A 26,004-nucleotide genomic window follows, 5' to 3' on the forward strand; every position below is an offset into this window, starting at 1 on the left:
AGACTTCTTGGTGGCTCTCTGTCGAGGTGGGATGCCAATTGGCTTGGGAGGAGACCTTCGATGAATTTGGCTATTGCGTCTTTCTCAGAGAAGTTTGGAGTTTGTGCTTTTTTCTGCACAAATCTCCGAAGGTACTCGAGTAGTGGCTCTCTGTCCATCTGTATGCAGTTGAATTGTTGTAAGGTGTTGATGGATAATTTTTTGAAGACTTGAAAGTCTTGCTTGAGTTTTTCCTTGAGCTGCACCCAACTTTGAATTGAGAGGGGTTGAATGTAGGAGTACCAGTTTGCAACTGGGCCTTCGCATGCCATGACAAAGGACTTTGCCATGATGGGATCATCTCCGCCAGCTGAGGCGATTGTAGCTTCGTAAGTCATTATGAATTGTGCAGGATCGACTGATCCATCATATTTTGGGAGTTGGACTGGCTTGTAGCCGTATGGCCAGGATGTTCGCTGCAAGGCAATTGACAGCGGTGATGTTGAGTCGAATGGAGGGTTTGGTTGGAAATGTTGATCTTGATATATATGAGTTGTCTGGCGAAGGTCTTGACCTTCGAGATGTCTGGAATGTCCAGCGACTGCGGGGGTGTTTGAGGGCTCTTGCGGTTGCCCAACTTCTTCCTATATTTTCTGGATTTCTGCTTGCATTTCTGCAACTTTGTGTTTTGCTTCAGCCAGCCTCGGAGCTTACTCGGCTGCTCTCTTTCTGGTCGCCAGTTGATTGGCCAGGTGAGCTTTCTTCATTTCTAGGGCGCGAAGCTGAAGGTTGAGTTCATGGTGCACGTTTTGTTCAAGCTGGTCATCTTCAAGCTGGAAGAGGTTGTTTAGTGTTTCAGCCTCGGTTGTTGTTGCCGCCGCTGCTGCTGCTTTTTTGCCTGCTGTCGTGGCCTTTTTTGCCTTAATAGCACGTTCTGCATGGATACGCTTTTCTTTCTCAGCCAGCTGGGCGGGGGTTGGTTCGATTGGAGGAGATTGTCCGATGGGGACTTTGTGAAGGTTTGAACCTTCGGCGTCAAAAGCGCCCTGGTTGGTGGTTTTCTTTCTTTGTGGGGCCATCGTAAGGTAATTTTCGAGCTAAGAACACTGGTGGGTGCGCCTGTTGGGATCTTCGGCTCGATCACCAGACAGAGGAAGTAGACTTCGGGCGAGGGTTAAAACACAAAGAAACGAGTTGTACAATAGAAATTGCACTATAGTTCACACAAAATGTTCCAACCCGTACAATGTTGGGTGGTGGGGGGTATTTATACCCCCAAACCTTATTACATCATACCAAAAATGCCCCTCCGGTCCCCACGAAGGTCAAGAGATTACATTAGGGGTATTTGGTAATTTCCCTAAGTCCGACTTGGATACTCCTACTCGGATCACATGTCTCTTGCCCTTCGGGAACCTTCGGTAGTGGTCTTCAACAAGCTTCGTGTGGCGCCGCCTTCATCGTTCGCCACTCTTGAGTCGCCCGCCGTGCCCAAAGGTTCTTGTCATAACCTTCGAGAGTATGGCTCCGAGCGGCCCTCGGAACCTTCGGGTTCCGTGATGTGCGGCAACCCTCAGTGACGACCTTCAACAAACTTTGAGGGACTTCGCCTTTTTCATCTGTCACCTTCGCGCTGCCCGAAGCATCCCGAAGATTCAAGGCATCACCTTCGGACGCCGGACCTCGACGAGCTCTTCGATGCTTCGTCATCTTCGGCGAACCTTCGGGTCGATGCTCCGTCATCTTCGGTGAACCTTCGGGCATCCTTCGGGTCACGCCACCTTCGCGAGGGGGCGATTGCCCAACAAGGTGAACACTAGAAGTACTACAACCCTCCCGAGTCGATCCCCATCTATTTGGGGAGGGAATCAACCCCCCCTCCCCGCTCCTCCTACTCCCATTCTCGCAAGTCGCGTTGCCATCGGCCCATCGCCTGCTAGTGTGGAGATGCCAATGCCCACCCAACCTCAGCATGTTCCCTTTCGGCCTTCCTCCACCCACTCCCCTCCTGCCCTTCCTTGCTTCCTTGATCTCCCCTGTTCCTCCTCTCACTCTCGCGAGTCGCATCACCATCACCCCCATCGCCTGCTATAGCACGCGGAGATGCTAGCGCCCGCCGAGCCTCCACCCACTAGATGTTCCCTTTCGGCCTCCCTCCACCCACTCCCATTTGGCCCTTCCCTGCTTTGAGCTGAGTTTGTACAGGCACAGTTTGGTACCCAGTACTCGCCTGGTGTTATGCCTAAGGCTTTTAGTCTTGGCTGCGCAATACCAGTTGCAAAATTGGTACTGATGGCCTCTTTTACCCGATACTGATGGCTGTTTTTCTAGTAGTGTGTACACGCAAGGCATTGGCAAAGAGGACATGTTATCCTCTTCGGCGGAGCAGGGCAGCGGTCGGGCATCGCTGGATTCATCTCCTTGTTCTGGCTCGTGAGCTGGAACAAGCCGAACCAAAGCCAGCTTTTTTGCTCATTTCGTTAACGAACCGAGGTGAGCAAGCTCGTTAGGATAATGAGGCTCTCGTTATCCAGCCCTAGTGGTGGTGAAATAAAAACCAGGAAGCCAGAGGCCTAACCCAAGCTGGGAATTTCAAAATTGGTCGTTTCTAGATGGGAATTTTGGATAAGATATCCCGGGGCTGCACACCCAGTCAGTCGCAAACTCGCAGTTAGCTCAATCAACACATGCGCGATGCATTCCTTGCGCGTAGTACATCAGACTGTACAGGTTCGTTGGTCCAAGACCAAATCCAGTGCACTCCCGTTTTCCCCCTTTCCAGCTTCCCTTTTTGCAAAAGAGAGCTGCGCCCATTCCAGTTCCAGTGTACACACGCCGCCTACTTGCCTTCCTTCGAGTCGCCGCCGCACACCCATGCCGAACGCACCGGCGCAGGCGACCCAACCGCGATCGAGTCGCCGCCGCAGATCCACCTTACCTGAGCACTAGTATTCTATTGGCAACTTGGCTGCCCCGCGAACCAACGCAGCAACGGCCTCCGTCCCCCGCCCGCATGTGATGTTTGACTCCACCAAGCAAGCAAGCAGTCCTCGCTTCACCAAACCTGTCCCTTCTCCCTCCGTTCTCCCCCGCCTATCCCCTATATATACGCGCCAGCCACCGCCCACTCGTCTTTCATTCCATCTCCGCCGATCCGTCCATCTCCAGCTGCCACCGCGTGAGATCGAGTCGATCCCTGACCTAAAAGTCCACCGCCCCTGCCACCGCCGGGGTTTAATTTCCATCAGCGTTGCCAGCCATGGCCGCCGGCTTCGAGGCTCTCCTCGACCCGACCGCGCTCTCCCTGGCCCTGCCGGCGCCGGGGCTCAGCAAGGAGGACTACCTCGCCATCTGCCTCGCCGCGCTCGCCGGCACGCGGGGGACCGGCCTCACGGCGGCCGGGTTCGGGCGGCACGCGGAGAAGTGGTGCCCGCAGCCGCTCGCCGCGCCGGTGGCGCTGGAGGAGCTCCGGTTCCGGTGCGCGGTCTGCGGGAAGGCGTTCGCGTCGTACCAGGCGCTCGGCGGCCACAAGTCCAGCCACCGGAAGCCGCCCACCGGGGAGCAGTACGCCGCCGCCGCCGCGGCGCGGGCGGCAGCCTCCACGGCGGACTCCGAGGAGACGACGTCCTCGGGAGGACCCGCCGCCGGCGGGCCGCACCGGTGCACCATCTGCCGGAGGGGCTTCGCCACGGGCCAGGCGCTCGGCGGGCACAAGCGTTGCCACTACTGGGACGGCTCGTCGGTGTCCGTCTCCCTGTCCGCGTCGGCGTCCGGCTCCGGGACGGGGTCGTCGGGCGTCACCGTCAGGAACTTCGACCTCAACCTGATGGCTCTGCCGGAGAACGCCGGGATGAGGAGATGGGTCGAGGAGGAGGAGGTGCAGAGTCCGCTGCCGATCAAGAAGCGCAGGATATCGGACTAATTCACAAGCTGACCTCGTGTGTCCATATCGTCGGTTCATGTAAAACTGTAAATCGTTTTAGTAACAATAATAAATTATTTGATTTTAATTTTTCACCGTCAAATATTGTGATTGAGAGCGGGGCGAGATACATACATGATTGTGCTTCGTGTCATTTTTAAATTTTAATTTTGAATTCCTCTCATATTTCTCTGAATTTACATTAGATTGGGAAAATTGTCATGCACAAAATGGTTTACTGGTTGGGAACTACACTGAGTTGGAACATGGAACAAACCGCAAAAGCATCAGAGGATCAATTATTTAACTATATTTGAAGCTCTGCAGAGTTAAGTGAAAAAGAAAAATTAATTATAAATCAAAAATCAATTCTGAAAAAAGAATTTTCTCATATAATAGTAATCCCAGCGTTTGATCATCTGGCATACTTTTGACAGCAGATCGAGTTAGATAATCATTCTTGAGTATGTAGTAACTTCTTGGCTCCATAGATTTGAGACAGTTGCTTATATTCATCTGTGAACTAAAAATGCACTCCATTCTGAGGATCTTCATACCATTGCTAATATTCATCTGTGAACTGATGAAAATGGTCCACTCCATTTCGAGAGGATCTTGTACTTCTTATTAATGGTAAAATGCAGTCAAATCACACGAGGTACCTTTCAGTATGAATGGATTTTATTCACCCTAGTTTTTAGTAATTACTTCTATTGCTTTTGATCAACGGGATGAAGCCTCTTAGACATGGCTAGTGCAATATTACTTTTGTGTATAACTTGTTGTGCGTTAATTGATTAATTGTTCGATCAAAGCGTCTGCAACAAACTGTTACTCTGTTAGAGATGGTAGTTCTAATATAGTGTAGCATTTTTGGATCTGGCATACTATTAGAAATGACACCTAGAGAATCGAGTGTTATTTCATTTTGTTTCTGTTGATTTTTGAACCAATGCTATGCATCCAGGTAGCTTTTGCCAGGATATAAGATCTGGGTGATAAAAAGCAAAAAAACAATCAATTTTTGAAGTTGATGAGCAACTAACAAAACTGAGTGAAAAAATCATTCAATTTATTTAGCAAGAAGCTGGTATAAAACCAGAAAAAGAACCCGGTACAGACAGGAGAATAGCTAGGAAAATCAAACGCATAGATAGGAAAATCAAACGTATAGACGGGGGGGGGGTGTGAATGCCCTCAAATGGGGAAAATCCAAGGTGCAGTTGTGTTTGTGGTTTACATAAATAATTTGTTGTAATTAGACTGTGTTGAACTAGCAGTCCTGATGAATTCAAGAGAATCAAAGATTTGATGGTGTTGCCTTCTTAATTGGTGTCTCGTTGCCTCCATATTCATTGTCAGAGATGCAAGTCAAAAGAGTCCTGGCGAGAATCATTTTTTGTGTGCTGCATCTCTACAGATGTGCTGCCGAGGAAAATGAACCATCCTATTCACCGGGTGCACATGATCTGTTGGTGTACATAAAAAGCAATATAATTAATAATTTTAGCATATGTATAAATATTGAAAAAAATTAGAAAAATAATTTTTTTTGAAAAAATAACCACATTTAGATTCGCGGCACTAGATGGTTTTAGTGAAACTTCTTTGCGAACAAGGATATCAACATAATTAAATTTGGTCATGCATAACTTCATTATAATACTTTCAACATATTTCTTTGCCGTCACATTGCTAAACAAATTAGAATATTTAGGCACTGGCAGAGCTACGTGTAGGCCAAAGTGGGCCATGGCCCCCCTTCCTCCATGCTAGCATACTGCAATATCTGTTTGCCTAAACTGCTAACTAATATATAGAGAAGAACAACATGGAAAGGGCCAGATCCATGGAAGGGAGGGTGAGCTTACTCGTTAGCGGATAAGGGAGCACCTCGCCCCCTCCAATTTCTATGCATGGATGGAAGTTCCAAAGATAGAAGAAGAAGAAGCTGTTGTGTTCCAAACATAGCACCGATGAGAGTCGAAACCGTGGAGCACCGGCGGCCGGCTGCTGTGTATGCAGATAGTCCGGTCAAGTACGCAGTTAGAAGCTGTTCTGTTCCTTGACTGCCGATGCATTGCACGTCAGCTAGCTGTTTCATCCGGAATTGTAAAAAAACAAAAACAAAAAAAACTAGCTCGCAGAAATGTAAAGAACACGTGTTCCACGCCCCCAGGTTACGAGTGGAGTGTGCCATTATCTACGATTCCATGCAGAGATGCAGTACACCCCTGTCGTTCTCATGGAATAATTAACCTTTTTCTGCCCTTTTTTGCCATTTCCGGGAAGTTGCAGGAGTGCCGTTTCTATACGCTAGCCTGCATTGTTGCTGACCAATCGGTGCGGTTCACTCTGGTTGCATACAAATCGTAGGACAAGCACAAGCTCGTGGTGGATAGCTCTCCTTCAATTCGCCCGTGCATATTCTACCATCCTATTGGCAACTTGGCTGCCGCTGCCAAGTGCGAACCGACGCAGCAACGGCCAACCGACCGTGCCCGCCGCATGTTTGACTCGACATCAAAATAGTTAACAGCTGCTGGCCTGCGCTCTCCCCTCCGCGTTTCACGCGAAAAACTGGACGCGTGTCGTTCCCCACGCGCTCTGGCAATTTCACAAAAAAACCCTTAAATTTTTTGAAATTAGCAACTAAGCCCATCTTGCTCAGTCCATAGAATTCCCACATTCATATATTTACCATATAGACCCTTGTATTAATGTTTATTTCAACACAGAGAAGAAAAAAATCACTAATGCTATGTTTTCAAAAACACCCCCGCTATGCACTTTTGCAGTAAGCCCCTCCCACAACCCCAAACCCTAGCCCCCTCTCCCTCCTCCCCGTCTCCCTGCGCCGCCCTCTCCCTCCCTCTTCGGCTCCCTGCCGCCGCCGCCCCCTCTCTCCCTCTCACTCCACGCCGCCGCCGCCTCCCCTCCCCTTTCTCCCTCTCCACCTGCCTCCGCCACCCTCCCCGCCGGCGCTCCTCCTCCTCGCCGCCGCAGCCACCCACTCCCGCGAGATCCAAATCCGCCGCGGGGCGCAGCCCCGAGGGAGGAGGGCGCGGGCCGGCCGGCCACAGGGATGGTAGCCACATGATGCGGCGGCCATGGCGCCACCGGCGCGCACGTTCCGCTTGCCCTTGGAGGTGCGGAGGGCGGAGGGGCGGACGCTGCCGCTGCTGCCCGCGCCTACTGCGGAGTCGGCCTCGCCGAAGCGGGAGGCGACAGGCCGCGCCGCCAAGTGCCGTCGCGGCGGAGGTGAGGTGGGCTGATAAGAGAGGTGACTGGGAGAGATCGGGATTGAGGGACGGCGAGCAGCAGGGGCGCGGCGGCGGCAAGAAGTGAGCACAGGCGCCATGGACGATGGTGGCGGGAACATGCTGGCGTCGAGCGCCGCCACGTTGGGCGGTCCTGCGCCTGCCCCGGCAGAGGAGGAATGCGGCGACGGGCGCCTGCAGCCGCATCGTGCCCAGCGCCGCCTAGGCCGCTGCTGGCGCTGTCCCGCCGACAGTTGGCATACTTGCAGCACGCAAAGGCGGCGAGGAAGCCGGCCATCAGCAGCCGCGTGCAGAGGTTGCCTTCTGCGAGGGCGCCATCCATCTCGCCACCATGGGCGCCCGAGGGCGACCACTGGGTGCTTCCACCGAGGGCCTCCGCCTTGCCTCCGCCCATGGTGTCGGCGCGCCTCGCCTCCACCCTCGCGCGCCGGTCTGTCGGACATGGAAGCACGGTGCGTCCTCGATTCCTTCTCGCCCCTCTTCTCTGTTTGCCTGTGGCTTTTCAGCACATTAAGGACTGAGCCTGAGCTAGCATAATGGGATTGCAGCAGTCAGTCACCGGAGCATTGCGCATCCAGGTGGTAATTGTTGGTAACTAAAGTCTAGCTAGCATTTTGGCTGCCCCAGACATTTTTGAGAGAGACGATTTTGGCTATCATCGATCAAATTAGTAAATAAGGCAGAAGACAGAACACTTGCTCTATTGCTAAATATATAAGATTAAGAACCTTTGTCCACACCTTAGATGCAGAACCTATATCTGAAATGTCAATCTACCTTAAATGCAGAACCTATATCTGAAATGTCAATTTGAAGTGTAACTCTCCTAAGCTTATCTTCCTTGGATTGTCCCAGCTTCATGAATCCCTACAATGCAAAACCCATCAAACACTAAACAAACATTTGGGTTGCGTTTTCATTTCATTCCAATGCACTAAAAGATTAACCATATTTGCACACCTGATCACTCAAAACCATGCACATGTACGAGAATTCAAGCATTCCAACTGCTGGGACTTGGGTTGATCTACAGATTCCAATGTACGATTTGTTGAGCTAAAAAAGGTATGTATAGGTAGGTTAGTATCATACAGATGAGGTAGTGCATTATTTCACTAAGGCATGGAGTAATTGTTACCTCTCCAATGGAAAAGGGCCTTGAACAACATGTTACATGTCTTTTTCCCCACATCAACTGTTCTTTCAATTTGTTTCTAAGTATTTTTGTTTCCTCTTGTAAATATGCAGGTCATATCTTCTCAATTATCCTGCCAGGATGAGAAAAATCTTATTATCAGCATCAATAGTTTGGGCAAGGTAATCAGCCCACCAAGTTTCCTGTTGTCTGCAACCAGCTTAAAGCTGCATTGCGAGCCTCAATCTGGCATTTGTATATTCATGGATAGAACTGGTAGTCAAGTAGAGCAGCATGTGTACAGCTCATTGTCTTACTTTGATCCATGTTATGAGTTGGGTGAGACGTACAACTACCTTATCTTTCCCATATCGCATATTGCTAATAATCTTTGTTCTTATTTGCAGCTTGTGAATTGTTTGTCACAGGAAAACCTCATGGCTCATTTGTCAACATTTCTTCCTGCACTTCTAGATGCTTTTGAAAACCACAGCCCATATTTCCGCAAGGTTGTTAATCCACTCTCACTTTGTTCTACACAGATTTTTGCTTTTTTTTGTTCTACAGATATCGTCTTTAATAAGGCACTATCTTTTTGGGCACCTGTTCTTATTGTACTTCATCTCGAATTTACCTGTAGCAAAAGGTCGTTGGAACAAAGGGGTCAATTATTTAGGACATAAAAGAGCATAATATGTAGGAGTTGGACTCAGCTTGAACTTATAAATTTGTCAACTGGAGTCTGTTCGTTCATTGAAAGGTTCACTGTAAGAAAAAAAACTTAACTGAACTATGCTGGCAAAATATTTATCTTGTGATGAATCCATGTGTAGTTCATGTATGACCCGGAAAAGCTGATGAGCATGGTGCACGCCTTGAGCTTGGACGCCACTATAGTGCGGTCCGGCTGACACCGGTGCTTGTGCAGGCACGACATCCTAGCTCGGACGCAGCACGAGCCGCTGAGGCTTGGAGCGGTGACAGACAAGGCAACAGGGGGTGCATCGTGGCGGATGGCCAGAGGGCGGTGCGGCAACATGTTCCAGCATGAGCGTGAGCTCAAGCACAGCACAGCGACGAGCGCTGGCCAACATGCCGCATATGAGATACCTATGATGGGTAGTGTACCCACATTGTTCAAATACTAACCTCCGTTCACGAATACATGTCAACTTTGACTTTTATTATTGCTACTTTGACTGCTAATTATTTAAAAATTATCCAGTTAACGAGAACACTTAGAGTATCATTGTATTTTGTGTCAATAATAATTTAAGTATGACACATGTTTAAAATGGCATAACAATGAATTTATGAGAAAATTGAAGGTCAAACTTTGAATAGTAAAATCAAAGTTGTCAATTATTTGTGAACGGAGGTTAGTATTTGCATTTAACGATGTATACTACCCTATGCTTTGATTTTGTGTTGAATTTATCCCACATATGTTTAATTGCTCATTTTATTACTTTTTATTTATTTATATTTGATTGTTTAAATAGTAGCGCGCCAAATGTTGTAGTGGCACCAAACAAATCACCGCACGCGATCGACCTCATCCATCCGCATGCTCGCACGCCCTTGTCCGATCCGGATCCGGCTCCGGCCTATATATATACACACACGTCGCCGCCCAGCTTCTTCCACATCTCTCCATCCCGCTCTCGGACGGATCGATCGCCGGCTGCTAACTACGACGAACGCAAGCAGGATCGAGCTAAGCTACCAAATTAAAGCTACCTGTTTTGATTTTCACCAGCCGCTGCTAGCCATGGTTGTTGCCGGCCTGGAAGCTCTCCTCGACCCGACGGCGCTCTCCCTTGCGCTCCCGGCGCCGCCGGCGCTCAACAAGGAGGACTACCTCGCCATCTGCCTCGCCGCGCTCGCCGGGACCCGCAAGTTCGCCGGGCTCGGGAGCCAGCCCCAGCCCCACGCGCCGCCAGCGCCGCAGCAGGAGACGCCGTTCCGGTGCGCGGTCTGCGGGAAGGCCTTCGCGTCGTACCAGGCGCTCGGGGGGCACAAGTCCAGCCACCGCAAGCCGCCCACGGAGGAGCAGTATGCCGCCGCCGCCGCCGCGGCGTCCGCGGGTGGCCTCGACGAGACGGCGCCGTCGGGGTCGTCGGGAGGGGCTAACGGCGGCGGGCCGCACCGGTGCACCATCTGCCGCCGGGGCTTCGCCACGGGCCAGGCGCTCGGCGGGCACAAGCGCTGCCACTACTGGGACGGCATGTCGGTGTCCGGCTCCGTGTCCGCCGCGTCCGTGTCGGCGTCCGGGACGGGGTCGTCGGGCGTCACCGTGAGGAACTTTGACCTCAACCTGGCGCCTCTGCCGGAGAACGCCGGGATGAAGAGGTGGGGTGAGGAGGAGGAGGTGCAGAGTCCATTGCCGATCAAGAAGCGCAGGATTTTGATTGACTGATGATCTATCTCGCGTCCATCTGTTCATGTAAAAAGGGAACCATTGTTTCATTAACTTGTTATAAAATTAGATCTGTTTTCAACAGAGATGTGTTTAATTCATTGATTCATTATTTCCTTCCATGATTTTGTTTAATTCATTAATTCAGTGCTGGAACCGATTGTGCTGTGTATTTTATTATATTGTCTTCCTTTTTTTCGCCGTTCATAATAAGATTTATTCAATGTTGGAAATAAATCTATGTTATTCAACGTCTCTTCTATCTTACAGTTTGCAAGTATTTTCTGTTTAAAGGCTATAATTTTTTGTCACCTCTGAGATATTTGCAGAAGTTTAATATAACTAAATAGCTCATCTAATTCCTTGCAAAAAAATAGCTCATCTAATTAAAAAGTTGTGTCAGAAATAAAATGAAAACAGTGACCATGCCCCTTATCCAATCACTAACATTGTCCAATACGTATCTTGTTAAAATTCTCAGTGTTGATGTGATGTTTTATCAAACATACATCATATTAGACTTGATATATGCCTGAAATTCAATAGAAATTTTCAATGGATTTTCAAAATATGGATTATTGTCTGAAAGATTCTTTAATATGATTGTTTGAAACACCATTTCAATTGGAGCGATGCTAAAGGTATGGCTCCAAAAAATAATTTCAGTATATTATTGAACTTGAAGCCTACAGAAACATGGGGTATTTTGAAAGATACTAAAACCTGTTGAGATGTTTAGAACTTCATACTTTTTACGACTTATCAGGCTCCTCGTCCTCTTCACTTCATAATTACTGCAACAAAATTGTGATACCTAAATCCAGACATTTTGTTTGGAGGGACAGGCGGTTCAAAATCTAAACCAGATCCTGATTCTAATTTTGTTTTATGGTCCATTCTGATTTTTTATCACTTTCTTGCTGCTGTTTGCCATTTTCATATCTTACAAATGTAATTAATTTTGTGCTCAAAGTTCTTTATATTCTTCAATAACATCACCACTTGGTATATATTCTTCCATAACTTGTTTGCCCAAAAAAAAGGTTATCTAAAACTTTTAGATACTCCTTTCAAGTATAATTTTAATGAACAATTCCACTGTGTTCTTTTGTCAGCGAAATTCTACTGAATATTTAGTCAAACAACATAGCTCTCCTTGGGGCGCAGGATTTGCTTGGTTATTAAGAAAGAGGTGGACCATACCACCCCCAATTAGGGCGAAAAGAACCGTTAAACAACAGTACAACATAAAAAAAATTTGAACGAACAACAGTCAACATAATAAATTGAGGCGGCTTAGCCAACCACCACCTTTAACTTACCCACCGTGCATGCAAATGTGCAAGAAATTATTGTTTTTAAATAAACTGAGTAAGGGTTTGTGAGCTATCTGTCGAAAACTCTCTATCTGGATCGCATCCTCGCTCTCCCGGGCCGTCGGGCGTCTCCATGGACACAGCACTCCCCAACCTTCAAGTGGCTGCATGCTTCATTTTACAATAGTATACCATCAACTTGTTGTCAGGAGAAGCCAATGTGCAATTTCCTCTCACTCTTGAACAAGGAAAGTTGGCATGCATTGGTTCGTACCACTAGCAACCAATGCGCATATGAAAAATGCATCGTTGCCAATAAGCTCAATCTAAATGACTACTAACTCTACCCTGCATGCATGCACGCACGTGTGCCGGTTGCAAACATTTACATATACACATACACTATATATACTATATTTAGTGAAGTACGGATGATGCATGCATCCATGGATCGTCCATTCTTTATTTCACGTTTCCACGTCGAAGCGTCCGACTCCGCCCGCCCTCGTGCCTGTTTGACCCACGACCCGTTTCCTCACTTTTTGGACCACCCATTCCAAGATTAGCTCATAATAAACAAGTCATCACACTTGCCCCTTATATTATATATAGGCAGACGCTAAGAGGTTAGCTCATCGGACTTGCAGCATCAATTCATTAGCTCCTGCCTTCTGCGCGCGCAACTGCCTGTGATCGATCGATCGATGGCGCCCATCACCCACGACGACTACGTCTCCCTCTGCCTCATGGCGCTCGCCGCCGCGGGGGGCGGAGGCCACGCTACTGCGGCTGCCATGGCGGCAACGGCGCAGAACCCGGCGGCGGCTTGCTGGACGACGGCGGCGGCGCAGCACGAGTGCGAGCTCCGCTTCCGGTGCTCCGTCTGCGGCAAGGCGTTCGCGTCGCACCAGGCGCTGGGCGGGCACAAGGCCAGCCACCGGAAGCCGGCGCCGCGGGCCCTGCCGCAGGTGCAGGTGGCATCGTCGTCGTCGTCTGCCGCCGGAGAAGCGGCGGCGTCGTCGGGCGGCGGGCACCGGTGCTCGGTGTGCCACCGGGGCTTCGCCACCGGGCAGGCGCTCGGCGGGCACAAGCGGTGCCACTACTGGGACGGGCTGTCGGTGTCTGTCACGGCGTCCGTGTCGGGGTCCGGGTCCAGCGTCAAGGACTTCGATCTCAACTTGATGCCGGCGGCGGCGGCCGCCGGAGCGAGGAGGTGGGGAGAGGAGGACGAGGTGCAGAGCCCCTTGCCGCTCAAGAAGAGGCGGCTGTCGTCGGGTCCGTCCTTGGACCTTAGTTTAACGATTTAGTTATTATTAGCAGCATATACACATGTTGAGTTTTTCTAAGGCGTTCTAGATATAGAGTTTGTGATGATGATAGCCTCATTCGTTAATTGTTTAGTAGACTAGCTTCGTGCCGTAGTGAATAAACTTGTATTTTATTTGTTTTGTCCTCACTATTACTGCATTTTTATCTTGGAGAAGGAATTATTAGCGATCCACCCCCTGATGGAACTGCAGAAAATAAACTTGATTGCATGGTGCTACTTATTAGGTGGTGTGTGGCTGTGGGCACATTCGCACTAGTTTAGTAGTAATTACTAGCACCCACCGGTTCCAACAATAGCGTCCCCTAGTCGATTCTAGTGGTGGTAATTGGCACCCTTTAGGTGCTTCTCCAATTCTTTATATTCAAAATTTTATACTAATTTTTTAAATTGAGATTTCATTTCGAAAAAATAGTACAATATTTTGAACTAAAGAGAATTAGAGAGGCATCTAAGGGTCACTAACTAACACCTGCAATGGATCCTGCTGAAGGGTCAATAATCAACACTGGTCACTGGTGAAAATACTTTCTTTGCGAACGAATTTAGTAGTGGAGATATCAGATATTGTGGGGTGGTTGTAATTTGTAAACAATGGCGATGGTCATTTATTTCTGACGGCCTCATCCTGATGGCTGTCATCAGTTTCATCTCCTTTAATGTATGGAGGCGTCACAAGACGGCATGGATGAACTCCAACTAGTCTCAAATTGGGATCATCCCTGATATTTTCATGGAAACTGATTTGATGATCGTACTCGTATACGTTTGTGGGATTTGTGGAGCAAAGAAGTTGGTTTGCAGATTGCCATTCTGAAATCATGCCAAGCTCAAATATATCAGGATGTAGGCAGGTGTGGGCTGGCCTGGTTGCCTGCAACAGCCGTCTTGCAAAAAACCCATTCCAAACACCTGCCACAGGCCGCATTTTGCAAATGAGCCTCAAATGTGCAGCCCGCCAAGCCTAGTGGGTTCTGCAAGCCAACCTTCTTCCTTTACCCTTCCCTGTGCATCGGGGGCTCGGGGAGACGAGCAGACCATCGGCATCGCGCCTTGCGCGCCGCCGCCCCCTCCCTCACTCCGACGATGCAGAGCTCTACAAAATCCACGACGCCGCCCTCCCTTCCTACCTCCCTGCACTGCGCGCCGGCCATGTCCCTCCCTCCCTCCCCTGCAGTCCGCGCGGCTACCCTAGCATCTGTACTCGCGCCGTCCCGTGCGCACCAAGCCGAAAGCACGGCCGCCTCTGATTCATGGCGCCGCCATGCCCTCCGGACCCGCGCCGCCATTACCGGTTCAAGAACCAGTTAGTTTAGTTAATTTACATGTAAGAAACTAATGAACTGTGCATGCCTTTTGCAATATACTGTGCCAATTTGTTTTGGCATCTGCAAGTATGCAATAGACATATTCAAGTATACATAGGCTAGCTGCAGGGGCATCTCTGAACATCTGTGCTTGTTCATGGATTTGCATGACGTCAGCACAGAGATTGCCTAGTATGCAGTAAGATGCTCGATCAAAATTAACAGACGTTGCATGCTTGGTTTGCTTGCCAAATGTCAAGGAATGTTTTGCTACGGTTATATATATAATTAGATAGATCAATGTGCATGGCTAATCTGAAGTTCTCTGAAAGTACTCTCTTAATTGTTTTCCACGCTAGCTATAGGCGCCGGCCGACTACTTGCCTTTATGCATGGCTTACCCACTGGCTTAATTTGCTTGAGCTTGCTAGCAAGAGGTACTGTAGACCATTGCACATGAAGTCCATTATATTTCCTGAATCCTGAACCTGTAGCCTTTAACAGTTTAACTCTTGGATTCTCTATTCTGAGCTTTTTTTTAGACCTATTCAATTCTGAGCTTTTTTTTTAGACCCATTCAATTCTAAGCTTTGACAGGAGAAATGGTGTGATCTGCACCCGACTATAATAATCATGCCAAAAGAAGTTCTTTTATCTTATTTGTTGTTTACTTTTTGAACTGAACATTGCGTTTGGAACTGCATGAGCTGCATGCTAATGATGCTGTAGCATTTGCCATTTCTTTTGTACTGCTTGTCTTGGAACATTGAAATGAACTTGCATTTATGCACAAACAACACAAGATTCCAGGTTTTGCTACTTTCCCTATTCCAGTTAGTTTAGTTAATTTACATGTAATGAACTAATGAACTATGCATGCCTTTTTGCAATGTACTGTGTCAATTTGTTTCGGCATCAGCAAGTATGCAATAGACATATTCAAGTTCTTTTCCTTCTAAATATTTCAGTTACAGCTCAAGAGGAGGAAGTATATCAAGATTGTTTTCTTCTGAAGATTTTGGTGATCCTTGCACTACGTGGACACTTGACTACTAGAGAAGGAAGTGTTCTACCCGGAAGAGCAGAACGTGCTTCTTTTTTTCCTTTTTTTGGAGATAGAAGAGCAGAACGTGCTGAAACTACATTAAAAACTCTGGAGCCAAGCTGTACTTCAGTATCCCATTCACTGTCTTTGTTGTGATAATCAGGAAACCTTCTCCATTGATTATCTCCTTAACGTTGATGCAAAGTGTTGTGCATCTTGTAAGATTGTTGCACAATATTGAATGTTGACTCTGACCTTGTTGTTGATGGCGAGGAGACAGGAGAATACGAGCATAGGAAGAGGTGGCCACTGACAAGTGGGGCCAGAGGGCAAAATGGTCTTTTCCTAGCTCAGTTAGCACCCTTTTGACAGAATTGTGACGGAAATGGTATTGAAGGGATAAATCAATTTGTCTATGGCACCGAAGGAATTTGTAAAAATTTTGTGGCACTGAAGAGAGAGGCAATAATTTTTGTGGCACTGAAGGAATTGGCTCAAAAAGATTCCTAGGATCCAAACAGGGCTATTGGTTATTGTTAGGGTGAAAAGGCATCCTAAAAGACCGTCGGGATCAATTTTGTTGGGACTAAAGGGCATGTACAATGGTTTAGACAGCCGTTATCTATTTGATCCATACAGACGGCTAAACAGACAGCTTGTACGGTGGATCGTCTATTTAGCTGTCTGCAAGATATTTAATATATCCTTTGACACATAAATCATGATGATCTTTTACATAATTGGATCTTTGTAGCCATTGTGTAGGCATGGATCAGTTCACATAGTATACATGTTACCACAGTACACTTTGGTTCACACAATTAAAACATTAAATTTGAAATAGCCAGCACTTCAATTGACATTTGACATGAAATCAGTCCACACTTGACAAGAAATCAGTTCACATACAAGCACCTTTCATTATTTATACACACATACAAGCAGGAACAGCAACATCTTGCAGTAGCCAGCTCTGGCACATCTCATTAGGAACAGAAACAGCTTGCACCCGCCAGCTCTGGCTCCTCTCAGTCTGCAATTATGTGGCAAAAATCAAATATGGAATGGTATTGAGGCCCTGTTTAGATCACACCCCATAAACCCCGTAAACGCAAAAAAAACGTCACATCAAATGTTTCGACGCATGCATGGAGTACTAAATGAAGTCTATTTACAAAACTTTTTTGCATGGATGGGCTGTAAATCGCGAGACGAATCTAATGAGCCTACTTAATCCATGATTTGCAACAGTGATGCTATAGTAACCATCCGCTAATTATTAATTAATCATGGATTAATTAGCATCACTAGATTCGTCTCGCGATTTACAACCCATCTGTGCAAAAAAATTTATAAATAGACTTCATTTAGTACTTTAAATTAACAAGATTCCAACGCAAAAAAATTTGCGCCTGGAACTAAACACGGCCTGAAGTTCAAAGTTGCCATGCTACAAAGGTTCAGTGCTGACAGAATGATAGGCTCTGTGCTTCGAAGTATACCAAGTTAATAGCAAGTCAATTAGTTTCTGAAAGAAACCTTTCGAAATATACCAAGTTAATAGCAGGTCAATTACTTTCTGAAAGAAACCTTTAGAACTGATAATGATAGGTTTGCATGTTACCCTACTGATCAACTTATAATTACATTAGCTGACTGAAACTATGGCAACAGGTTCATAAACAACGGCTACAGGTTATATATATGCAGACTGAAAACTTTCAGGTTCCAGTAGACGGAAAACTTTCAGGTTCCAAAATGCTAGTGCAACAGGTCATATATATATGCAGCTTCAATAGCATAGATGCAGCCATCAGGTTACCATCAGGTTAACTAAAGATGTCATTTCAAAACTGAAACTGAAACAGAAGCTGCCATGGTTGCCATGTCATTTCAAAACTGCAATATGAAACAAACGGTTAACTGACAGCATTTAACTGAAAATTGCATCCTTGCTTCAATTATTTTTGGAATAGCTGCATGTCCCAACTCGAGTTTCTTTAATTGCAGTTTATACACATGAATGGATGCTACGCAATCACAATTCAAGAATCGGGAGCTCACCTCGAGTATTTTGTGGAAGAGACGCATGTTGAGCTCGGGGTGCTGAAGACCTTGACCCTGACGACCTCCTCCGTCCTCAATTTTTCCATGATCTTCTCCAATCTCCATGCGGCGTGGCCGCGCGGAACACATCCTCGACAGACCACCCCCCCCCCCCCCCCCCGCGGTGGGCGCGGCAGCGGGGACGCGGGCCCCTCCGTGGGGTGAAGCCGGCGCGCTGGAGCGGCGGAGGATGAGGGACATGGTGGAGCAGCCGGGGTGCAGCTCCGCTTGCCTCCTGCGCAGTCGTGGGCTTCCTGCCTCGTGCGGCCGTCATGGGCTTCCGGCCCCGCCGCCGCGGTCTTCTGCTCGCGCTCGACTCGGGGAGAGGTGGAGATGGATTTGGCGCGCAAAAATCCTCCGCGCGCCCAAATCAGCTGCTGTCCGCGCGGGATCTGAGCGTGCGGTCGACCCTCGGCGACTCGCTGTACAACGGTGCTGCAGCGTCTATTCCCGCCTCGGAGCACGAGACGCGGTCGTCGTCTCGCGAGGCGACGACGCGTCCGTCGCCTAGCTAAGAGAAGGTCCTTTCTGCAAAAATGTCGGCTCGCAGACGGCTCGCAGACGCCCGTTGTACGTGCCCTAAGACTACTTGACTTAGTGATTAACAGTTATTTAGTTAATGATTTTGAACCGTTGAGATCGACTGACTCCAATAAAAAGGCCTAGCTCCGCCCTTATCATTGTTTCCTGCTAATGAAAGGTAACCTGATTCTTTACCATTACTTCTTTTATCTTGAAATACATGACATTTTAGTTTGTATAAGTTAAATTGTTCTAAACTTGACTAAGTTTATAGAAAAAGAGAAATAAGAAATATATTTTCATAATTTTCTTATTTGACGTGTTAGATATTAACATTCTTCTCAATAAATTTGGTCAAATTTAGACTATTTTAATTTAAGATAAACTAAAAAACTTATATTTTAGGACGGAGAGTACAACACAATGGCCGGTTATTTGACCAAAACTATTTGGAGGGTTATTTGATCGGTTTTGAATAATTTAGAGGTAGATTATCTAGTTTTATGATTTCAGTGTAAAGTACTTCACACCGAATAGTTGGAAGATTATATAGACTTTTTCCTTTAAAAATAACGTTAGTTTGTCATTTACGTGCACTGCGTTCGTTTGACCACTTGATTTGTCCGTGCAATACTCAAGCGTCAAGCCGAGATGCATTTGTGCCAAAAAAAAAATTTGGTGGGGCCAAGTTTGACAGAAAAGGTAGTGGGCTGAAGTCACAAACACTGTTCACGGCCCGTGACTTTCCGAGTCCATGGAGATATATTGGCTGAAGGCTCGCGGCCTGGCTTTGTTTGGCCGGGCTGGGTTTAACTGGGCTGCGTAATACCAGATTGGACAAGATGGCAAAAGTCTATTTTACCTCCTCCAACTATCACCAAAGTTTGGTTTCCTCCTACAACTATAAAACCGGGTATTTCACCTCCCTCAACTTTTCAAACCGTCCATTTACCTCCTCGAGTGGTTTTGAAGACTGTTTGCTACAGTAACTGTAGTTTTGTCTTTTCTTTTTTAAAAAAATTTCAGTTGAATCTTTGAAAAATCATAGTAAAATCACAAAAAAATCATAAAATAAAAAATCCAATTTTGTTGGACTCCACATGAGTAGATATACGCAGTGAATAGTATTATGGTATACTTTAGTACAATTTTTTTCTGTAACTTTAGATATATACTTTTCTGTAATTAATTTATAGCTACAGTTTTCGTGTCCCATTATGGTGAAATTTTTATGGTGAGCTAATCATTATATGATTGAGCTGTAGTAAAAATTTTATGATTATTAGATCATGTTTGACTGATCTATAGATTTATCTATATAAACTAGATAAATCTATAGAAAAATCTAGACGAATCTATAGATAAATCTATAACTCAGTCATACATGATCTAATAATTATAAAATTTTTACTATAGCTCAATCAGTTTTCGTCGTCCCATTATGGTGAAATTTTTATGGTGAGCTAATCATTATATGATTGAGCTGTAGTAAAAATTTTATGATTATTAGATCATGTTTGACTGATCTATAGATTTATCTATATAAACTAGATAAATCTATAGAAAAATCTAGACGAATCTATAGATAAATCTATAACTCAGTCATACATGATCTAATAATTATAAAATTTTTACTATAGCTCAATCATATAATGATTAGCCCACCATAAAAATTCACCATAATGGGACGAAGAAAACTGTAGCTAAATTAATTACAGAAAAGTATATATCTAAAGTTACAGTAAAAAAATTGTACTAAAGTATACCATATAATATATTCACTGCGTATATCTACTCATGTGGAGTCCAACAAATTGGATTTTCTATTTTATGATTTTTTTGTGATTTACTATGATTTTTCAAAGATTCAACTGAAATTTTTTTAAAAAAGAAAAAGACAAAACTACGGTTACTGTAGCAAACAGTCTTCAAAGCCGCTCGAGGGAGGTAAAATGGACGGTTTGAAAAGTTGAGGGAGGTGAAATACCCGGTTTTATAGTTGTAGGAGGAAAACCAAACTTTGATGATAGTTGGAGGAGGTAAAATAGATTTTTGCCGGACAAGATTGAACAGTGCCGTCGTCGGACCTGAGCACAACAAGATCGTCTACTACAGTAGTATTTATTTATTAGGAAAAATTCTTTGGACCTCCCTCAACTATTACCATTATTCGATTTACCTCCTTCAACTAGAAAACCAAATATTTGTGCTCCTCGAACTATTGAACCTGACAATTTACCTCCTTAGGCGGTTTTCAAAGTGATTTTCGCTAACGTGGCGCCGCGCTAGTTGTCCTACGTAGCACCACGTCAACTATAAAGGAGGTAAATTAAACTTTCTCGATAGTTCAGGAGGTCCTTCAGAATTTATAAAAAACTGTTGAAATATCTTTGAATATCCAATTTTTTCTAGAATAAATATACATTTAAAAATACTAAAATGTTATTTAACATTATAAACTTTATAGAAAATTTGCTTTGAGTTAAAAAATATAAATCACCATACAAATTTAAGAGATGATTAATTCAATTCAATTCCTGACTAATTAATCTTTGGTTGGTTTGACAGCCATGCATCGTCCATAAATTTTATATCCACAAATTATTGCACAAAAAACGGGCGGGTTTTTTTGAAAGCACTAAGGAGTCATATAAGATTTTGGGCACCCACACTGACCGAACTCAACGCAAACGAGACTGTCCGAATAACTCAACGCAAACGAGACTGTCCGAATAGTCTCGGAATACGTCGTATTGTAGCACTTATGCCACCACACACGCACACACCCCACTCACGCATGCTATAGTACCCATAGGAACACTGTTCCCAATGTGACACCCGCGTTGCTTCCTATGGGAATCAAACGCGGGCCGGCAAGCTCGCGCACCTGGCGAGTTGCCAACCGCTCGTTCGCATGTCAGTTTGCTTTAATTACTGCATGTCAGTTTGCTTTAATTACTGCTACGATGCTCACACTAACATATCAAAAGTGATGTCAGTTTTCACATTTTGATCACATTTTTTTTCTAGCACCACTCCACCTCGTGGAGGGCCTGAGCTGGGGGCCTGTGCTTTGCTGCCCCTGAACTGTCTGTCTGCAGCCCATAGCTGGGGGACTGTGCTTGCTTCGCAGCGCGCGGGATGACCGCTGCCGCCTCCACAATCCATCTGTTCTGGATAGATGCCCTTGTTCGGACTTTGGGACTTGGAGGCCTCACTTTGCATTTTAAATTTTTGGATTTTTAGAAGAAAATATTTAACATTTGAAATATTAAATATAGATTAATTATAAAACTAATTATCCCTTGGAGATGTCCAGCTCCATGTTCGGTGAAACAACTGGGCTTATAACAAACATTCAAAAATCAAGTGTCACCCCGATTAGCTGCAACAATATCGACCTTGATTCCTTGTTGGCGGATCTTCCGATGACTAGATCGACCTTCCCAATAAAGTACCTTGGATTGCCACTTTCAATCAGTCGCCTCAAGAAAATTGAATTCCTACCGCTCATTGAGAAACTCTCGGGAAGAATGAAGGGATGGTACGGCAGGCATCTCACCCAGACAGGCCGTGCGTGCCTTACTAAGACAGTGCTTTCCTCATAGGCCGGTGTACCTCCTTACAGTCATCAAGACGTCAAAAGAGCTTCCGGAGGATTTTGACAGATTGAGGAAGCGTTTTCTCTGGGCAGGGGATGCGGCTCTCACAGGCGGTAAGTGCAAGGTCAACTGGATTAGAACTAATTTGCCAAAGCAGAATGGCGGTTTGGGCATTCTTAATATGGAACGATTTGCAAGAGCGCTAAGGCTTCGCTGGCTTTGGCATGAATGGGCCTCTCCGCATAAAGCTTGGGTCGGGACACAAACCCCATGTGATGATATAGACAGACTATTTTTTGCGGCCTGCACGCAAATCACGATTGGCAACAGGAAGATGGCAAGTTTCTGGAACTCGGGGTGGTTACAAGGCTGTCGGCCAAAGGACCTGGCTCCAAACCTTTTCAGCATTTCCAGGTCCAAAAAGAGTACAGTGGCACGAGCTTTAACCGGCAGCGCATGGATCACGGACATAAGGCTCACCGATGGACTAACCGCTACTCACCTTCTTGAGTATGTCAAGCTTTGGGAGCTACTACGGAGGCTTTGTTTGGATGAGAGTAGCATAAAAATTTTGACCAATAATTAGGAGTACTAAATAAAGGTAATTTATAAAACTAACTCCACAGCGCTGTACTACTTCGCGAGACGAGCCTAATGAGGCCTTTGACCGCACGATTAGAGGAGGGTTACTGTAGCATCAATGTAGCCAATCATCGATTAATTACTATCATTAGATTCGTCGTGAAAAGTTACACCCATCCGTGAAAAGGTTTTGCAAATAAACTTCGTTTAGTACTCTATGCATTGAAGATTCTTTTCTCGGGAAATGTGTGGTATGCTGTGCTAGTGAGAAACAAACACGGCCCGAATGTCCAACTTCACCCAAACCAAGAAGTTGAAATTCGTTGGAAGCTCACACCTACAGGAACATATACAGCCGCATAAGCTTACAAAGCACAATTTGTAGGTTGCACTAGGGCCCCATTGGTGAGCGGAATCCGGAAGACATGGACGCCACCAAAATGCAAATTCTTCGTCTAGCTAATCATCCAAAACCGAGTATGGACATCTGACAGATTGGCCCGAAGGGGTTGGCCGCACTCATCTTCCTGCCCTCTATGCCGTACTAATCTGCACACCACCTGCTAGCTGAATGCATGTACACCAGGAAAATCTGGCAGCTTGCTGTGGATTGGATTGCATATCCAGAGTTAACTCCGAATGCTTGGAGGCCGAGCGATAGTGCGCTCACCTAGGGGCTAAATATCGCTACCACGCCTAGGGTGCCAAAGAAGGCGATACGGGGAACGCCAGAGTTTTCAATCGGCACGAAACCTCGATAACCATGCTAATGGAGAAAATTAAAGCGGAGGCTAATTTGTGGATAACAGCAGGAGCCAAAGATTTAGGCTTGATAGTTGCGAGATTGTAATTTTGCTTCTATTTACGTTTGTACTACTTTCACTCCTATATCAATGAAACAGGCACATTCTCGTGCCCGTTCGTTCAAAAAAAAATAAAACTAATTATAGATCTCATCTGTAAACTACGAGACAAATCTAATGAGCCTAATTAATCCATCATTAGAGCATGTTTACTGTGGCATTACTGTAGTAATTTAGTGTCTAATCATGTCCTAATTAGACTCATTAGATTCGTTTCGCGATTTACAGTCCATTTGTGTAATGCGATTTATTTTTCGACTACATTTAATACACCATGCAAGGGATTTATAAAAATTTTGCAATTTAGATCTAAACATAGCCTGGATGCCCTTGTTCAAAACCAGGTGACAAAATTATGAAGGCGCGCGAGACGACCAACCACCCCACGCGTGGGTATGGTTCTGGCGGGTGCCGATCACTCATCGGAACGCGATGCCTTTAAATTTTTATTTAACTAATCTAATCGCCGGATTTTTAAAAACCGAACTCTAAATTTGTGGCGATTTTAAAAACCGAACTCTAAATTTGTACAATCATAAATTAGAATATAAAAATTAAATTAAATTATGAAGACGGTAGGTTACGATCCATTACCCGGCCAGCTGGTTCGCTGCGGTGGCTGAGCTGAGAGCTCGAGACGAGCGGTAGCCGCGTCGGATCCGAATCGGCGCCAGCGCGACGAACAACCCGGCACTCGAGCCCAATTATTTATATCCGGGCGGCGGGGGCCCAGCAGCCAGCCAGCCAGCGCGACGAGCAGGGAACAGCTACAGCACGAGCACTGCACGGCAGATATCCAAACCAACCAGCAGATCGCCGCAGTCAGGCGAGGAGAACCCGCACGGCACGCACCTCTCCGGCTCTCCCCCTGCTCTGCTCTTCGGCTCCTCCCCGGACCCCGTGTCCCCGACCCGACCGATCCCCCCCTCCCCCGAGATCCCCCGCCGGACCCACCCGGGTGCCGGCCGCGATGAGCTGGTGGTGGACGGGCGCGATCGGCGCGGTCAAGAAGCGCCAGGACGAGCAGGCGGCGGCGGCGGCGGAGCCAGCCTACCAGAGCGTCGCCCTCGTCGTCGGCTCCACCGGCATCGTCGGCACCTCCCTCCTCGACATCCTCCCGCTCGCCGACACCCCCGGCGGGCCCTGGAAGGTCTACGCGCTCTCGCGCCGCCCGCTCCCGCCCTGGTCCCCGCCGCCCTCCCCCGCCGTTGCGCACCTCCACCTCGACCTCGCCGACGCCGCCGCCGTCGCCGCCGCCCTCGCCCCGCTCACCGACATCACCCACGTCTTCTACGTCGCCTGGACCGCCCGCGCCACCGAGGCCCAGAACCGCGAGGCCAACGCCGCCATGCTCCGCAACGTCCTCGCCGCCGTCGTCCCCAACTGCCCCGCGCTCGTCCACGTCTGCCTCCAGACCGGCCGCAAGCACTACGTCGGGCCCTTCGAGGCGCTCGGCACGGTCGACTTCCCGGACCCGCCCTTCACCGAGGACATGCCGCGCCTCGCCTGCCCCAACTTCTACTACGACATGGAGGACCTCCTCTTCGAGGAGGTCTCGCGCCGCGGGGGCGCCGTCAGCTGGTCCGTGCACCGCCCCTCCACCGTCTTCGGCTACTCGCCCCGGAGCGCCATGAACGTCGTCGGCAGCCTCTGCGTCTACGCTGCCATCTGCCGGAAGGAGGGCGCCAAGCTGCGCTGGCCCGGTTCAAGGGTCGCCTGGGAGGGCTTCAGCGACGCCTCCGACGCCGACCTCATCGCCGAGCACGAGATCTGGGCCGCCGTCGACCCCTTCGCCAAGAACGAGACCTTCAACTGCAGCAACGGGGATCTCTACAAGTGGAAGAACCTCTGGCCCATACTGGCGGACCATTTCGGGGTCGACTGGGCTGGCTACGAAGGGGAGGACAGCAGGTTCAAGCTCCACGAGGCCATGGCCGGGAAGGAGGCGGTCTGGGAGGAGATTATCAGGGAGAATGAGCTTACACCTACAGCGTTCGACGAGATCGCCAATTGGTGGTTCGTTGATGCTTTGTTCGGTGTCGAATTCGAGCATTTGGACAGCATGAACAAGAGCAAGGAGCATGGCTTCCTCGGCTTCAGGAACACCGTCAACTCATTCAACACATGGATCGAGAAGCTCAAGGTCTTCAAGATTGTTCCATGATTCCTCCCTGCAATTTACTAGGTCTCAATACTGTTTTTTCTTTACACCATTCAGCATCTTATTATCTTGCTCGTTTATCAAGTTCCAATGCGTTTGTAATTTAGTTCCATTTCAGACACTTTGCTATCTTTGCCAGGTTTGCATGTTGTATACTGTTGTATATTAGGGCCAAATAAAGATCAGCACATAGCAAATAAGTTATTCTTATTCAGCATTAGTTTCATTGAAATTGTTTGGGTACTGAATCACTAACTGTTTTTTTTTTCACTATGAACATTGCATTATGTGTGAATCGGTTGATTCAGGCATCAGTTTTTACCTGCTGCGCATTCTCGAAACCCTGAATCGCTAGCACTTTGTTTGTGACTGTCAATCTGTTCCTTTTGTCAGTAAATATGATATTAGAGATGAGCACATTGCTGATAAGCTATTCT

General features: G+C 47.1%; 4 protein-coding genes and 1 long non-coding RNA gene across 5 annotated transcripts; 4 read left to right on the forward strand and 1 right to left on the reverse strand.

Moving 5' to 3' along the window:
• The first annotated feature begins 2,957 nt into the window (after positions 1-2,957).
• LOC120691728 (zinc finger protein 36-like) lies at positions 2,958-3,991 on the forward strand. The gene has a single exon (XM_039974900.1). It carries the CDS (start codon positions 3,239-3,241, stop codon positions 3,899-3,901), a length of 663 nt encoding a protein of 220 aa, XP_039830834.1. The 5' UTR covers positions 2,958-3,238; the 3' UTR covers positions 3,902-3,991.
• Positions 3,992-9,981: 5,990 nt separating this feature from the next.
• On the forward strand, positions 9,982-10,842 carry LOC120691770 (zinc finger protein 36-like). The gene has a single exon (XM_039974961.1). It carries the CDS (start codon positions 10,089-10,091, stop codon positions 10,734-10,736), a length of 648 nt encoding a protein of 215 aa, XP_039830895.1. The 5' UTR covers positions 9,982-10,088; the 3' UTR covers positions 10,737-10,842.
• A 526-nt stretch (positions 10,843-11,368) lies between these two features.
• On the forward strand, positions 11,369-13,561 carry LOC120689164 (zinc finger protein 36-like). Its single transcript, XM_039971488.1, has 2 exons — positions 11,369-11,377; positions 12,700-13,561. Exons 1-2 carry the CDS (start codon positions 11,369-11,371, stop codon positions 13,357-13,359), a joined length of 669 nt encoding a protein of 222 aa, XP_039827422.1. The 3' UTR covers positions 13,360-13,561.
• Positions 13,562-16,432: 2,871 nt separating this feature from the next.
• Positions 16,433-17,939, reverse strand: LOC120693425. The gene is made up of 2 exons (XR_005682984.1): positions 17,796-17,939; positions 16,433-16,764 (listed from the first exon to the last, which is right to left on the reverse strand). It is a non-coding gene; the product is annotated as an uncharacterized LOC120693425 (long non-coding RNA).
• A 6,219-nt stretch (positions 17,940-24,158) lies between these two features.
• On the forward strand, positions 24,159-25,799 carry LOC120691350 (3-oxo-Delta(4,5)-steroid 5-beta-reductase-like). Its single transcript, XM_039974391.1, has one exon. It carries the CDS (start codon positions 24,377-24,379, stop codon positions 25,568-25,570), a length of 1,194 nt encoding a protein of 397 aa, XP_039830325.1. The 5' UTR covers positions 24,159-24,376; the 3' UTR covers positions 25,571-25,799.
• The last annotated feature ends 205 nt before the right edge of the window (positions 25,800-26,004 follow it).

Source organism: Panicum virgatum, chromosome 9N, assembly GCF_016808335.1.
Source record: "Panicum virgatum strain AP13 chromosome 9N, P.virgatum_v5, whole genome shotgun sequence".
Taxonomy (NCBI): Eukaryota; Viridiplantae; Streptophyta; class Magnoliopsida; order Poales; family Poaceae; genus Panicum; species Panicum virgatum.

What these genes read in the sequence shown, in the direction of transcription:
- LOC120691728 (XM_039974900.1), top strand. Translation starts at nt 3,239, where the DNA reads ATGGCCGCCGGCTTCGAGGCTCTCCTCGACCCGACCGCGCTCTCCCTG.
- LOC120691770 (XM_039974961.1), top strand. Translation starts at nt 10,089, where the DNA reads ATGGTTGTTGCCGGCCTGGAAGCTCTCCTCGACCCGACGGCGCTCTCC.
- LOC120691350 (XM_039974391.1), top strand. Translation starts at nt 24,377, where the DNA reads ATGAGCTGGTGGTGGACGGGCGCGATCGGCGCGGTCAAGAAGCGCCAG.